Source organism: Apostichopus japonicus, chromosome 10 (genome assembly GCF_037975245.1).
Source record: "Apostichopus japonicus isolate 1M-3 chromosome 10, ASM3797524v1, whole genome shotgun sequence".
NCBI classification, from domain to species: Eukaryota; Metazoa; Echinodermata; class Holothuroidea; order Aspidochirotida; family Stichopodidae; genus Apostichopus; species Apostichopus japonicus.
In genome coordinates this window covers 3,895,877-3,913,648 of record NC_092570.1, presented here as the reverse complement: position 1 = coordinate 3,913,648, position 17,772 = coordinate 3,895,877, and the positions used below count along the sequence as shown (strand labels likewise).

General features: G+C 35.8%; 1 protein-coding gene across 1 annotated transcript in view; it reads right to left on the bottom strand.

Annotated features, from left to right (window-relative positions):
- Positions 1-1,506: 1,506 nt before the first annotated feature.
- Positions 1,507-17,772, bottom strand: part of LOC139975397 (guanylate cyclase soluble subunit beta-2-like) — an 88,751-nt gene continuing 72,485 nt past the window's right edge. Inside the window, exons 9-14 of the mRNA XM_071983364.1 lie at positions 16,814-16,962; positions 15,961-16,107; positions 10,718-10,872; positions 9,643-9,845; positions 8,599-8,712; positions 1,507-5,486 (exon numbers count right to left, since the gene is read on the bottom strand). Coding sequence (XP_071839465.1) covers positions 5,293-5,486; positions 8,599-8,712; positions 9,643-9,845; positions 10,718-10,872; positions 15,961-16,107; positions 16,814-16,962 — 962 coding nt within the window. The 3' untranslated portion in view covers positions 1,507-5,292. The remainder of the gene's footprint in view (positions 5,487-8,598; positions 8,713-9,642; positions 9,846-10,717; positions 10,873-15,960; positions 16,108-16,813; positions 16,963-17,772) is intronic.

Below are 17,772 nucleotides of genomic sequence, written 5' to 3'. Positions count from 1 at the left end.
CGAACAGTAAACAGTAGGCCTATAGGTTGCTATCCAATTCCGCGATAATTTAGTTATTTGTTTCTTGAGTACCGTTGTTGAACTTCATAACTTTTTACACTGAATTATAAGTTAGTGTCAATAATTATAATATTGTCACAGATACTTAGTACCAGTTGAGTGAGTTGGCAACCAAAATCTCAGTTAATTAGTGAGCTTTGAGAAATCCCACATTTTTTTTCAAAGCGAAGCAACTTCATGCTTGTTCATGTATCACATAACATCATTTTGAACAATGGATTCATCACAGCTGGATGTTCTTAATGGATGTTCTTAAACGTGATATTATGATAATAAAATCATATATACCTTATGAGTCCAAATTTGTATCCTGATGTCTCCATCTTTAAACAACATGTTCGGTCCTTTGTTTTAATAATTCCTTGTTGCAATAGCAATTGCTTCTTAGGCAAAGCCTCTTCCTAAGTACCCAAATATAGACTACTGCAGGAAGCCGTCTTTTACGGTGAGATATCCCACATTTTATTTTTAAACGTGCTCCTTTAAATTAACTTTGATTTTGCAAAGGCACGTGTGTCGTTATTGATGCATAGATCACATGACCCGACTAGATGAATAAATGGAACGAAGTCATAGCTCCCAAGAGGACATTCGATCGTTTATAAGAAGGCAGGGACGTGGCGATGCAACATGTTTAGTTGATCCGCAATTCGGTAGGCAGGGACGTGGCGATGCAACATGTTTTGTTCAGCCGCAATTCAGTAGGCATTATATCATGGAACTGTTGCTTCTGTATATGCAGCTGTAATATACGTAGTGTATTGTTTGGCCTCGATGTGTAAATATTTAATATTAATGTATATAGTGATATGATTTTGTTCTTGTTTGTTTTTTGCTTCGTTGCCACTCCCACATTTGGAGCAATGACTCTTCACAATATCTGAGGTTGATCAATTCAATAATTAGCTTGATTACCTAATCTAACAAAGAAACAATCAAACTACGATCATGTAAACATTCCTTATTAAACTATATATATCATGCCGAGATTAATCGTCAAGTTTAAACAGCAAATGAAAGCAATTTATATTTATAAGTCCCAATAAAGCTAGATCTATTGTTGCGGGCAGAATAAAACAGGGAAATTAAATAAGCATGTTATTGTTAAGCAGAGTTGTATACAGCAGAACGAGAAACTGTTCAATCTGCTTACTTTATTGAACAGAACGCAAACTATTATAGTTGTATGCTATATATATGTATAGACATAATGAACTGCTGCAAACTAATCGAAAATATAACGCGTATCTCTTAACGCATAATTGAATCTGAGCACGCTACACACCAAGTAGCCCATAGCAACCAACTAATTTATTACTAGCAACAGAAGGTTCTTGACCAGTTGCACTTTCCATGAAACGCGATTGTATTGATTGAATAGGGAAAAGTGGAAGAAATGGTGAAAATAGAAAAACAAACAATTGATAACAAAATACGAATTGAATTTGTTCACTTGCAAATCATTTATGTAAAATTAGTATTTATATAATGTATATCTACAAAATGTGATCAAGTTAGATAATAACCTTTAGAAACAATATATGCATTCGACGGGTTCTACATAATATTTAAGTGTTGAATTTTACAATGTCATCGTAGACGTTACATGATGACGTAAACGTTGTGAAACCAGGTCGGGTCAAATGATATACATAACCTCACCGGTGACCCCTCTTTGCACTCTTAATTTTCCCTCAAGTATATTATCAGAATGAGATGACACGATTCTTTGTCTCATACTTTAACGGGTCACCTCTTCATATTCTGTAGGGCCCCTTTATTTGACACCGTTCATGGGGGCTATTTCCTCACCCCCTCCCCTACCATTGTCAGTCCCGATTGTTAAGTCTACTAGTCAATTAAAGAATAATGAGGTCAACATTTTTACGTATTACACCCTGAAGAGGCTCTGTTTGTTATTAAAACATAGCATTTTGCCCCGACCTGTATCTCGACTGATCGAGTTGGTTAACATCATGTTTGATCTTTAGAGTAAGGCAAATATGTCTTCAAAACAGAACTACTATTGTTCGATACAGGTGTCAAACGCCTACAATGGAATAACGACCTTCCTTACCGGTTTCGAACCTCTGGACACACAATCAGCGTCCATAGCCTAGTGGTTGGGGTGTCCGCATATAAAGCGGGATGCCCGGGCTATATATATATATATATACACACATAGAGCTTCTTCGGGGTGTAATAGATACCTTTTTTTTATGAGTGGTGTCATGTAAGTTTAGCTTTTGATATGAAAGTTTTACTCTACAAACGTAAATTGCACACACCTATAAAATAACGGAAATATATTCCCCGATGGAGTTACTAACGTGAACACTCTCATATAGAGTTAAATCACACTACTGTTAAATTATTAATTAATTATGAATTATTAATGTGAATAAACATTTGTTTACCCCGTGACAACAGTTATTATAATCATAGACAGGGCGTTTCACAAACACGGGCAAAGAATAAAAACACAGGAACACAACTAACATGTTAGTATCAATATTTGTATAATCCTCAGCCTAATAGGAATGCACCGTGAAAGGAGATAGCACCTTCATTGCACTAGTTTTAGTATTAAAGAAAAACGAAGTAAATGTGTTAATCAAATGTGACAATTCATGCCGCTGAGAAAATCCAATGAACTTGTTCTTTATAATGGAGTGCGAGAAACTGGAAAGTAAAAAACTGGGATTGATGGCCCACCAAGGCAGCTGTAAGGGACTTACATGAGTTTAACCGAGTGGACTGTACACATTCCAAACTGTTACGTGACATCATATTCAACGACCAAATATAGTCTTGTAACTTGACGAATTAAAATATAAACTGTTCTGTAATGGTCACTACAGGGGCACAACCAGGGAGTAGGAAGCTTCCAAAATGTGCGGGGGGGGGGGGGTGCACAATATCAGAGGGGCTTTCTCATTCTACAACCACCACTCGTTATGCTATTAACCGATATATACACACCGGCCATATCACTGAAATATATATGATGTGTTAGTATATGCTACCAATACTATTATGGTGCGATGCAACATTGATGTTTTATTTATTGAGATTGTTTATTGTTAACCGTGCTACAAAAAGATATGGGATGCCGTTTTAAAAATAGCATGTACAGACTAAAAAAATATAATTAAAATAAAATATTAAAATTAACAAAAGCTTAAGATATTCAAACGACAGTTCTTCATCAAAGGGGCACAGTTTATTTGCCAGAAGGGCACATTTGCTATTTTGGAAAAAAAAGTGGGGGTACGTGTCCCCAGTGCCCAGGCTCCTACCCCCTGTATATATGTAATGGTTAGCTGTTGTTGATCCCTGATATAATGTATATAGTTAACTGGAGAAATATCCTTTGTCCCTAAGTATGGAATTCACTTCGGCTGAAACATTGCAATTTTTTTTAAATAACTGTAACAATTATGGCATTATACGTGAAAGTAAAATTCATTAATTCACTAATAAGTGTTGCGCGGTATGAGTTAATTCATTTTTTCTTATAGTTACCATAGTAACCAGAGCATGCCTTAGCTGTGCAAACGAACAAATTTCATAGTCAGTAGAACGGTTCCTTCCACCGGTGTCTCTTTATCCGTTCAGAAAATACACTGCATTATGGAAATCTATGTTTGTTTGTACTGTCTTCAATAATATGTATTTATTTATATTTAATTATTACATTTTTTTCACATCATATACCTTCTAGAAGTAGACTATATAAATAATGTCGTTAAAATCGGTTATGGGTAACGAAAGTATGTTCTTGTATTACGTGTTCATTTAATAAGAAACTTATAACTGCAGGTATCAAATAGTTCCTTTCTAAGAGATGTAGCGTGTTCCATTAGAATAAAGGTAACAATTTTCCTGAGTACACACTGTCTAGTTGAAGGAAAAGTACATAAATAATATCTGTGTAAATTTAGAAACACAGTTACATAATTTACACCTGGCACCAATCGTATTTTACCAAATAGCGGTAATTGGAAGGACCGGTATGAAAGAAGTCTATTGATCCCCACACCGGGGTAAAAAGCTAAAATACCGATATAATTTACATTTTGGGGGTGGGGGAGGGGGCATATTTTACACTTAAATGGTGGCTAAATAGAGATACAAGTGTAATCCATTAATTATTAATCCTTTATTAATTTTCATTAATCCATTCGTTGTTATTTAATACAGTTAACCCCTTGATCAATCTTGCATCATAAAGGTATAGACAGGGGCGGGGTGGATCCTGTGGAATGGGAGGTGTCCTTAGGGTGTACCCTCCCGCAACCATTTTCATGTCATCCTCATGCAAAAGCTCAAAGAATAGTTTTCAACAAAATGTTGCCTTTATACCTTTAATTATAGACCTAATTTATAATCTGCATATGAGTAAGAATGTATTTATGTATGTATTTTAGATCCTCCTGCCAGCAGGAACTCGCGAAGAAGCCATCATTGGCTTATCAAAGCCGCGAGCTGACCGAAGTCAGTCTCTTAGATTCATATTTAACGTCCGTGAATATGAATTGTCAATTGTCAACAACTCTGTAACTGGACGACATATATATTAATCTTGGAGTGACTCGAACCGGGGAGCTTATGATTGGAAGGCACCGGCGTTAACCACTGAGCTAACACTCCTTGCACCCTGCACCATGCTTCTAGCACCATGCACCATGCAGTATGCACCATATATATATATATGCAGAATGCACCATATAACTTCATTTATCTGGCGTGGCTCACCCAACCGCCCCTACCACCCTCCCCCCCCCACGACCGCTATATGTGGGTGTCGTTTTAAACGACCCAGGGTCATATCCCTCGCTTATTAAATCCTGGATCCGCCATATCACAAACTTCATGATTAGTGTCTTTATAAGTCCCTCATTGCAGCCGGATTGATCCCACGCAATCGAAATTCGTGTATTATCCCTTAATAATTGGCCTTAAAACTCATTAACAGTTGAACATGTCGCTAGGTTTCTCACTTTACGTCTTTTAAGAAGTAAATAATTGACTATACTTGAATTTAAATTTTACCATAAATGGGAAGACTTTTGGGTATATTTATGCAATAAATCCTTCAAAGTTACTTTCCCACTCAAATTAAAAACATCCCCACCATTTACTTCATTGGCCCGGTCACGAGATTAATCATGTTGTCAAGGTAGATAGATAGAGAGAGAGAGAAAGATAAGGGAAAAACATGATTTTTCACTATAATATTGCACACGTTCTGGAGCCCTGTATGTCAGCCCTGCGAGAGCGTCTTCCAAAATTTGTGGCGCCGTGATTTTGTGTTGCTTCGACAATCTCGTTTCGTTTGCTCTCTGAACTCGTTGTCGCTCTGTGAGCGTTATCTGTAGTGACGTCATTACTGCTTTGATCTTCCGGTTTGGTTGTATCCGAATCTAGCAGAAGAAGATTAAAAAGTCAACTTTGCTTTCAACGATTCCTGGTGTCTCAAATTCATATCTTTCTTGCCAATCTTAATGTATTCATGACGTAGGCTTTGGCTATAATTTCACGGACTCAACAAGTGTCATGAGAGGCTAAATGGATAGTCCAGGTAAAAACTAAAACTAAAAAAATCACCTGGGACTGATGGAAGAAAGGAACATATTTATTCTTAAAAGAAACGGAAATGATGTCTTAAAAGTACTTTGACATTTTGCCCCCAAGATTATATAATCATTTAAAGGCAAATTTGTGATGCATCTAATTTTATATATGAATTCATTGAAACATAAGTCACTGAAATATAAACACCCTCTTTACAGGAATAAAAAGAGAAAGTTTATATATCTAATTCAAGAACAAATCAACAAAGCGCAAAACAATCAATGCAAACAGAAACAGTTTACTATTATTATGCAACTATGACATCACACCTGTTTGCTTCAAGTTCACTTATATGGTATATAAAACTGTGACGATTTGAGTTATCAAGTCTTCGATAACATTCTGCAGACGTCAACAGGATGTTTACAGTAGTTTGTTTTGATCAAATTGAAAAACCAAAAATTCCTAGATTATCCTTGTTAGTTTTACGTTTTTAATCTAATAGCTGTAGATCGCATTTTGTTGTTGTTGTTATTGTTTTGGTTTCTAGGCGTTCTAGTCTTAGAGAGCAGTATTCTTTCCTTTCTTCTCTACACTTATTAAAACAAAACATTAATTAAAATATATGTAATTAATATATCTCAATTGCTAGAATAAACGCATTATATTATATCTATATACGCATTAAATTATATCTATATACGCATTAAATTATATCTATATATGTATTCATACACATATGTATATTTTGTTTTGTTTTTCTTTTCTTTTCTTTTCTTTCTTCAGGGAGTCTTCCACATTGTTAAGCTTTTAAGCTTTATGGAAGACTTCCTCCACTTTGTACTTTTGTGGCAAACAAATAAATAAATAAACGAATGAGCTTAGCTTAAGAGGAGTTAGGGGGAATTTTACATGAAGCGGAAAGTTTCCAATTATGGAGGAGAGTTCGGGCCTGATGACTGCATTATTGTTTTTTCCCCTTTCAATTTATTTCCGTCACATTTGGTACCCCATCTGTGACCAAATGTTCAGAGGAATAAAAGCGTTCCTAAATGAAGTGCCACACAAGATTGAACGGCTAAGCGTCAATCAAGGGTAATAATATTGCATTTTTATTGCCTCGAGAGGGTAAAATATGTTACTTGGTACCTCAGTACAATTAAAATGTGCATTATTTTTTTTCTAATGATTCTGAATAAGCTATAGATGAGGTTAAATTGATCAGCCAGCAAGACTGAGATCGACTGAAGTGGTATCACTGGGATATCTGAATGAAAGTTATTTACCACTGAGAAAGACGTATTGAATTATAAGAAATCGACATTGGGGGGGGGGGGGGGTATTATACAATGGTACTTGCTATATAGGTCTATGCTGAAAACTGTGATCCGGAGGGGGGGGGGGGGGGTGGGGAGGATACTTTATAATAATTTATTCATTGTATAAGCCTGGTAGAAGGAAATTTATATCACAACGGACACAAGGAAGAAACTTGATTCTAGTTGGAATAAACATGACGTTTTGGGTTGTAATACGCAATATTTCAAACCTTCATATGTATTAAATACACATATATGGATATGTATACGCATATGCATACGTGTATGCATACGTATATGATTATGTGTGTGTGTATGTGCATAAACATACGCATATGCATACGTATATGGTTATGTATGTGTATATGTATATGTATAATCATATGCATATGTACATGTATAATTATATTAATATATACACCTTTCACCGTTGTAGATCCGAAAAATAACTGTCTATGACTTATGTCGTATTCAAGAAATTTAATTCCTTTTTGTATAGTTTTGCTGCATATTTCGCGTCCTTCCTCACCCCTCCCGTCCACCCTCCAACTCTGTTACCGCCCCTATACAATTATAATCACACTGGCGTTGTTTTAGTTTTTGTCGCTTCATTAATATATTCCACTGTAATGAACCCAAGCATATGATGTAATGCAATCTGCAACTTGGACCTACATTTAGATATCCATTGTAGGTAACAACCGTATAAAAAATCTAGATTTTTTTATTTATATGAATTAATTGCTATTGAAAACATTAAATTAATTCAAGGAGTTCCTTTCCCCCGATTTGCTTGATGAAACTGGTACGACCAGAACGCAACGAAGCAAATGGTATATCAGGTTATTAACTTTATATCTGTAATCATATCTTGGGTTATCCAGGACGAGGCCACTCGAGGCCACTCGAGGCCACTCGAAAAGATTTAATTTCTTTAATTATTTTCTTTTTGTACCACGACTCATATACCAACCCTTGAAATGACATATACATTTTTTCTTTCGTTTTTCATAATTGGAAGAAAAATCAACTTCCAGTAAATGTATCGAATCTTGTTGCCTTAGGTCGGTTTCTACTATTTTTTTTTTTTAGTAGCGTTACTTTCATCAGATCGTTGTGCTGTTTGTCCCGTCTTTTTCATTCGATCAAAATATGTATTCAATGTAATACTGTATGTATTACTGTAGTGCGGCCTTTCTCGACCTAAGTCCGTGAACCCCGGAGGAGTCTGGATCCCGTATACGGGCAAAGAGAGTTCGCAGAGAGTCCACGGACAAAGTGTCCGTCAACATTTTTGCCGCCGTATAACACGCTGTTAGTGCAGCAAGAACGAGCATCAGAGTGCAATCTCTTGCAAGGAAAACCAGGTCTTTTCCTGACCTCCGCCGCAACTTTTTTGGGGTTAATGGTATTCCATATTTCTGTACGGCTGTAAGCAAATTTTTGTTTATTGTCACTAATTAACGCGATCTGTGAATGGAAAGCATGAGAAGCTAGGCCATAGCCGGTGTTCTACTTTCAATGCCTTCCTGTTTCAAACTTAGATAAAAAGATATTTATATTAAAAAAAAAAAAAAAAATTGTAAAGTACTTGCATCGTTGGCGGTGCGAAAAAATGGTGGCGCACTTGATAAATACTCACTTGAATCTGACGGTGCTGGCGTTAATTTTCTTTGGGGAGTTTTCATAAATTCAGCCATTCGGTCTTCATCATTATACACCATTGGTATTGCTTCTGTGTTATGACTGTATGGATCTGTGTAAGAAATAACGCAGAATAACATAGAATTGATTACAGGATAGTTGATACCACCAGCGTTGTCATCGTCATTGCAATCATAATCTTCGTAATCGACGTCGTAATATTCATGGTCGCCGTCGTCGTCGACGTCCTCGGCATCGTTCTCCCCTCATAATTATCGTAATCGACGTCGTAATACGCATGGTCGAAGTCGTCAACGTCCCCGTCCTCGTTATCATTATCATTTTAGCTATCGCCTTGTCATTGTCATTTTTGTGATTGTGATTTTCATTTTCATTGTCATTGTCATATAACATCACGATCGAATATAATATCACAATATACGGCCGACTACGTTACAACATAATAATTGTGAGAGCCGATTCGAGCAACCATTAAGATCTTATAACTAGAGGGCGTCTAGAATTATGGGAAATTATTAACCATGTCATCTTTGACAATCACCTAAAACACACACGCACACGCACGCGCACATGCATGCGCACACGCATTCATACATAAACACGCACGCACACGTACACATAAAAAAATTTGTTACTATTATTGAATGAGTTTCTCCAAAGAAAGTGAAAGCAAAACCTTTTCATTCAAGCTCCGCCTACGAGCTTGCCGAGAAGAGCACATAGCTTGTCTAGATATCTTTAATTATAGATCGTGTTTAAACTATAGTTTTATAAGTTGTTCTTTATATACTTGTGTAGGAATCTGACGAATAAAACTTCCCAAGGACGCCGTGAATCTGTGAAAATTCACCAGGGTTCCTCTAAGAGATTTAAATGAGCTAATATCATTTTTAAATTGCATCCCATATAAAGACATAAAATTAGTCATCGGCTAAACTATTTCAAACGTTTCTGTTACATAATATTCTATTAGACATAATATATATATATTCATATCGGTATAAAAATGACTATTCTTTACCAGTTCCGAATTTAATCAATGAATCTGTTTCCAGTTTGACGGAGTCCTTCTTCTCTGGTGTTGATGCCTTTCTCTTCTTTCCCATAATCTCCTCCATCGACGCATTTTTGTTCTCATTCACGAAATATGTCTTCATTGTACCCTTTCCTTTCACCAGAATTTCACCTCTTTCAGAGATTTCAAAGTTTTCTTCTATCAAGCATCTACAAAATTGAATTTTTGTTTTGTTAATAGATAGTACACTACTCATGATATTCTTTAAAAAAAATTAAAGATTGAAAAACTTTATGACAAATATTCTGTTAGCATCTTCTTGTTGGGTTTTCCCTTAAAATCTGATAAATTTGGAATGTTTGTTTAGCTCTCAATGTTCTCAGTCTATAGCTAAAATTCTTCATCTAAACTCTCTCAAAAAATATTAATTTCCTCTGCGAAAAATTCATTGGAAAATGATAAAGAAATTAAAAAGGGAAAAAGCAAATTTATTGCCATCATTCACTCTGCTGTTGTCAAAGATATTTACAAAATATCTCCAAATTTACAAAAAAAAAACATAACACAAAATGCTATGAGGATGTGCTTTCGACCTACAAATGTAAAAAAAAAATTAAAAAATCTAACAATTGTGGTATGCAATTGGATCCATAAAATTTGGTGACGTCACAGTCAAAATCACAAACTTGACATTTTCTTAGCATCTCCGCAGATTTGGCAAATAATTATTTATATCTTTTGGTATAATAACTGTAGAAGGAGTTTTAGCTCAGTGGTTAAAGCCGGTGCCTTCCAATCACAAGGTTCCAAATTCGAGTCATTCCAAGATTAATGTATGTCGTTAAGTTACAGACTTGTTGAAAATTGACAATTCATAATATGCCTGTGGACGTTAAATATGAATCCTAAGAGACAGACTTCGGTCAGCTTGCGGCTTTGATAAGCCAATGAGGCTTGTCGCGAGTTCCTGCTTGCAGGAGGATCTAAAATACATACATAAATACACACATTCATACTACCAACGTGTCAATTCTGTTGTTTATGAATAAAACAGTAAAGAAAAAAAAACTGGTATACTTACTGACATGAAGCAGAACTGATGTGTATTTTGCCCGGTAGTCCATGACTCTCCATTCTGGAAGCAGTATTAACTGTGTCACCAAAGAGACAATACCTCGGCATCTTCCTCCCAACAACACCGGCTACCACTGGCCCTGAATGTATCCCAACACGAATCTAAAAAATTGGAATATAAATTTGTTTTGTTTAGCTAAAGTATCTTTCTCATGATATGCTGTTAATTATTTGTCCCATACGTTAAGGTCTTTGTATGGGACACAAACACTGTGTAATGTTACTGAGTTAAGAAGGTTTCTGTATCTCGTGATCGCATTTACACTTTGAAAGGCTTCTGACTCGAGTTTCAATGCATGATTAAGAACGAAATTCCGAAACGAACCTTTTTATTAATAAAAGGAAATATAGAGTATATTAACATTAATCAAGGACAAAAGTCGACCAAGCAGGATCGAATTTCAAGAAAGTTACATCATTCTCAAATTTCCTTTCAATTGGTATTTCTGACTAATATGTTAATGATTATTCCATAACAATATGTGATGGGGTGGAACACAACATTTCGGGCTTGTGGTAATCTTACTATGTTGACATATATGAATAGCGCCATCTTTTATATTCTGTTTTAGATCCTCTTGCAGAAATTGACCGCCGTTATATTGTAGTCATACTGCGTTTCTTCATATATCTCTTAAACGCAACCATCCATTGAATAGTTCCTGAAGTGGTTTGATTGCATGGTAATGAACGTGTATTTTTTATTTGAACAGATATTAAAGTTTTCTCCAACATATTTTGGAGACGAAAGAAACCAAACAACATATAAACATGCATTAAATAAAAGACAAAGATACACATAGAATGATCTTCTTACATTTATATTCCTTAAGTCGTAATGTATTTCAGTTATCGTAATAATCTGCTTCCTTCGTTTATCTCGTGTTATCGATCCGCTAAATTAATCCGAGTATCTCTGTAAGAGAACTCGCAACAATGCCCGCAGCTTCTCAGTAACACATCGTAAAACTATTCATGGTTAATTATTAATTACCAACTATTGCTATTAAATTTGGCATAATGTCGCCTTATATCTTCGATCAGCTAGTACTCTCGGGTATTCCAAAATAATATGAAATCCTACCTAGTTATAGACACTTTGCTGAGCAGTATTCTTTATATTTCTTTATTTTCTAAAGAATTTCTTTTTTTTTGGGCTTAATTTTTTTTATAGACTTTTTCTTCCGATTTAATGTTGTGCATATGATCACTAGATTGAGAAACAACCTTTGTTTTTTTTCTAGTGTCCATCATTTGTACTAAGTTATTTGTGTATACCAGGCGCCTCTATTGACTGTTTGTACACTTATGATACAATAAATATGACTTGATACACGCAAAAAAATGGAGTGTTGAATTTGAACACTTTCCAGGTGTAACCGTTCACCCTACACCTGAAGGGTTACTCTGACCCTGAGTAGGGTAACATAATTCATGTAGCGTGTATTTTTTACACCTGCAGAAAGTGTACTTTCAGTTCGAGCATTCCGATTGGTCAAACCTCCCATCAGCTGGATTCTTAGTGCAAGTTAAGTGTTTAAACCACTGACAACATTTATCGTTACTAAATGTACTATAGTAACCACGGCCATATATACATGCAAGCCACATAACGTAACGTACTCAGTGTGCGATAACGAGCTACAATGGCATGGAAAATGACGTTATAGGAGACTGGGACCTGGAAGAATTGATTGAAAAATTCGGAGGTATGTTATGATATTATGTAAGTGAACGTGAAAAGAACGAGATATGCTTAGAGACCCACGACTAAGTTGGGAAGACGAATGCATTCGAATCGCTTGCGTTACGTAGACCTAACGTTAAAGTCATACGATAAGTTAATATAATAGGCTAGGTGCTATTTGTCATAGTCAACTGATAATTGTCAACGAATCTGTGTAACCTACATACAAGTAAAATTAAACGGAATTGCCTACGGACGGGCGGAGGACTTTGATCTAGGCCTTTTATGTAACCTAGTGCATTCTATTCCTTTGGGCGTTAACCGTAACTTCGTATACCCTGCGAGTCACTTTTTAAAGTAGTAGTAGTACTAGTAGGATATATACTTAAGCTATTTCAAGGCAATGCATTTTTAATAGCATCGGGCATGGGCCTATAGTTACGCTGGTACTATGTTTAATAAGGGATAAACATATATTCATGTAATGCAATATATAATTACCACTAATTGCCATTTTAGCTTGTAAGTTGTAGCAAGTAGGCCGAAGCTGATGTGGATCGGTGATACTTTAAGACCTAGGCCCAACTATAATTTAGCGATATTATGGAAGTGATCTAGCTGTTATAGTTCATAGCCATCTACACAATTGCATACAATGGGAGTGAGCACTGTTTGAAGCATTGTTAACATGGTGCATTGGTTGTAAAAGTTGCCTATAGGCAACTTGTCTGATGAAAGTTTAATGCAAGTTCCTGTTTGACAAGGAATCACTATAGGCCATCTGGCTTTCTAGTTTCAAACGTGCTTGAAGAAGACAACCACAACTGATTAAATTGTGTGCATTTTCTTTAGGAATGTCAATGTTTTGTGAGGGGTACATGTAAATAATTGCTTATGCTCCAAGAATGTTTTAACACAACTTCATTATGATGGGAATTTTCTTTTCTTTTCTTTGTTACTTAGGTAGTATCAACTTGGAATTCTATTTGCAAAATATTTCAGAAAGACCTCAGCAATATGTGTTACTTCTTGGAGGAAGCAAAATACATCCTCAGCAGTCATTTGTGATCATCGAGAGACATGCCCTACCCCAGAGGACATTTATGAAGCCATTGATGTTGCTTCAAATGATTCTACGCGTTAAATCTGAAATATACCAAATTGCAAGTTTCGGTGCCTGGGAATTTTTCCAAAAAGTTGTCTACCAGTTGCCTGGTGGTGTGAAGTGCAACCAGATTCGAGATTTTTATGCTTACCGTGCCAACAAAAACGACAAAGTAACTGCAGTTTAGCAGTTGTCATAGACAGCACTCCACGTTTCCTCATCTCAAGGATCAGAATGTATGTAAAGTTGTTGCTTATTTGGAATTGTCTTTGGGAAGAGTTGTTTCTTTGTGTTTAATTTGGAATACCAAGGGCACGAGCCAACAACAAAGACAAAGTAACTGCAGTGTAGCAGTCATCAGAGACAGCACTCTACGTTTTCTCATCCCACGGATCAGTATATATATCTAAAGTTGTTGCCTATTTCAAATTGACTTTGGGAAGAGTTGTTTCTTGTGTTTAATCTGGAATACCAAAAGGCATTTGCCAACAACAAATACGTAGTCACTGTAGTGTAGCAGTCATCATACACAGCACTCCATGTTTTCTCATCCCATGGATCAGAATTTCTCTAAAGTTGTTGCATATTTGAAATTGACTTTGGGAAGAATTGTTTCTTTGTGTTTAATCTGGAATACCAAAAGGCATGCGCAAACATTAAAGACCAAGTAACTGAACTGTAGCAATTGAAAATGTTGGCACTTTTAAGTTGACTTCATTCCACAAGACAGTACTTTTACAGCCTAAATTGTTTATTTTACATTTAATGGGATATAATATATGGACCTCTGGAATAGGAAGGTAGTAGGGTGTTTAATTGCTGAAAATCGCACATTCTGAATTGTTTGTGTTGTCTTTGCTTTTTACTCTCTCTTAAATGTACCTCTCTGCTGTGAGCAATTCAAACATGCATCCATATATTGTTTACCTAATTACTAGGTAATAATTAACCTAAAACCTGTATAAAATATTTACTAAATGGGTGCTATGTAAACTTCTCTGGCAAAATTTTACATAACAGTGTTGCATTTGCGTTACATAATAAACATGTAAAACTGTACAAACCAACAGTTAAGTAATTTTTACTGAAATGTTTAAGTGTTCTTATTTCACATGAAAATTAAGTTTAATTTTACTTAACCTGTGTATCACGTTTTTTAGTGTAAGTGTTATATTTATGGGATTTGGGGTTTGCAATTTCACCTGCAATTGTCAACTGAACATCAGTAAGGTGCTGGCTATATTCAACACGCAAAAAGTGTCAGAATAGCCAGACATGTGGTGTTACTACAGCTCTCCCATCAACTGAGTAATAAACACCTTTGAAGAGCTAAATTTAGGGGACTGGGTGTGACAATGACACCTTCAAGTGTTGATAAATTCAACACCAGCGAGGTGTTAGATTTTTAACACTCGGAAAGTGTAAAATTAGCAAGGAGGGTGTTGTCCCTGTACGAGCTAGGCTGAAGTGTTTGATATAACACTTATCGATTACTTTTCAACACTTCATTTTTTTGAGTGTATTGAATTGAAAAATTGAATTGAATTTCAGTATGTAACATTTGAAATGCTCTAGAAATGGATACTTTCATTATACCATAACTGGATATGTAAGGACATTCATTCTTCAGGATAATATAACTCATAAGTTATATTTGCGTGGTTGGGAAATCTTTATACATGGATAAAGATTAAGCATAGCGCCTTCAAATTTGCCAGAGAGCCTCTAACTGCGAGATTGATACAAGATACGTTACAGATCTGTGAACAACAATCGCAAACAACTGTAAATAATTAATGTATATATGGGATTCATTAATGCATTTGCCAACTAAAAAAATAAGAAAACACCTGAGGCGAATCCGCGCGGAGAAAGAAAATATAATTAATTGTCTACATGCCAAGAGATTTTACTATAGGCTATGCGCTAACAATACATTGATTAGTTCCTTAATTAACTTACTTCGTAATTCGGATTTTAGTCAGATGATAGTGGCGCAATCCATATTTTATAGATCCGTATTTTGTTCTTAATATCATACAATTCAGTTGTTTATAATTTACCGGTAATTTATCTGTTGTTCATTTACTTGTACATACATACAAAGCCGGATTTTTTTTTTTTTTTTTTTAAATTTCCTTCTCTTACATTTTGGGTCTCATATCAAATGAAATAAGGGTGTGATCCATGGCTACATTGTACTGTGGTACTATGGGGTTCCGACTGGCATCCCGACAAAGACATGGCTACAAACTTAAGTCTGCAGTTGCTATAGAGAGCAGGGCCTTGTTCAAATCCCGTTTAGTCCTAGACTTTGCTGTTTTACTGTAAATGTTCGGTTTTTTATCAACGTACGAGCTGAAGGTTCCTACGACAAAACAGACGCGACGTACTGTACCTTGATAGGTTCTCTGGTGACAGGTGACATGACCTCCTGACAGGCCACGGTCATTCCCAGGGCCATATTAGCTATTCTATCCGCGTGGGACGGTACAGGTATCGGCAATCCCCCAACCACCATGTAAGCATCACCGATCGTCTCCACCTGAAAGCAAATAGATAATGAAAGTTGAACGACATATAGGCCTATATGTTAGTTTTACGCTACAAATCACAACATAATCACTGTTAAATTCGTTATAAAATCATACTTGCTTGATATTGTTACATAAGAAAGGGGAAGCTCTAATAGGGTATTGCAAAAAATGAATCATATTTTATTCATCACTTCATGTTGCACATATGTACATACCTTGTGTACGTTATGGACTGACGTCAGCTTGTCAAATCTTATGTAGAGGGCGTTTAGCATATTGACATGTTTGGTATTGTAACAGAGGAAAGATTTACCTCTCATAGGGGCGTCCAAAGGATGAATCATCATTTATTTATCATTTTTTAAAGGTTTTTCACATGTACATATCTTATTAACGTCATGGACTGACGTCAGCTTGTCAAATACTAAATAGTGGGCGTTTAACATATTGACTTTGTTACATACGAAAGGTGAACGCTCTTAAAGGTATTCCAAAGAATCGATCATATATTATTTATCATTTTCATGTTGTCCACATGTACATACCTTGTATACGTCATGCACTGACGGCAGCTTGTCAAATCTTACATAGAGGGCGTTTAGCATATTGGCATGTTTGATATTGTTACATACGAAAAGGTGAACGCTCTCATAAGCATTCCAAAGAATGAATCATATTTATTTATCATTTTTTATGTTCTCCACATGTACATACCTTGTATACGTCATGCACTGACGTCAGCTTGTCGAATCTTACATAGAGGGCGTTTAGCATGTTGACGATATCTATCGGACGACATTCAGCACAGATATTTGTAAATGAGACGATGTCACTAAACAGAATTGTTACGATAGTAAATTCACCTAAAATGGAACAAGAAAAGAGACAAATGTTTATTGATTACATATCAGATCATTACCTCGATTGCTGCAACGGGCTTATAACCAGCCTACTTCTTAAGCAGCCGTTTCAGCTTTACAAGCATTCCACAGCCAAAGTAACCACTTCTACGTCACTCATTTGTTTTGTGGGTATATGAACTATATATGCAATTTTCAGACTTTTCTTATATATGATATTTTGTAAAGAAAAAGTCATTTTGAAGCGCCCGGACGTGAACCGTCCCCTCGACTTGAATGTTCTTTTGACTATTACTGCAGCGAAAGTTCCTTTTTACGACAGAAAAGTTGACCTGGAAAGTGTGAAGACAAGAACATAATTAAATGTCAAAGTCATTCTATTGATTTGCTGAAGTTCATACAGTTTATGCGTTTAACTGGGAAAATCTTATAGTTTTCTGTCCAAACTTATTCAGTCGACGCTGCTACGTTAAGCGTTTCAATACAACCCAAACATGCCTGCGTGCTTAAAGAACTCGATTGATGCGTTTCCCTCCTGCCCAATCACCCGATTTCTTAGTTTCATGGTGATTACTTCACTAAAGGGAATAAAGCATTTGAATTTATGTCAAAATCATGAACATGGAAATGTATACTGTGAACCTTGCTCCTACAGCGCTTCTGATCAGCATTCCACCTGGATATTACGCTATACAAAATCATATTTATTATTTCATTTAATATTGAGTTTTTCTTCACAACCTAATATATTTTATCGGCCGTTTCTGTCAGGATAACTCACAACAGCAGTCACATTAACATTATAGCAGCGAC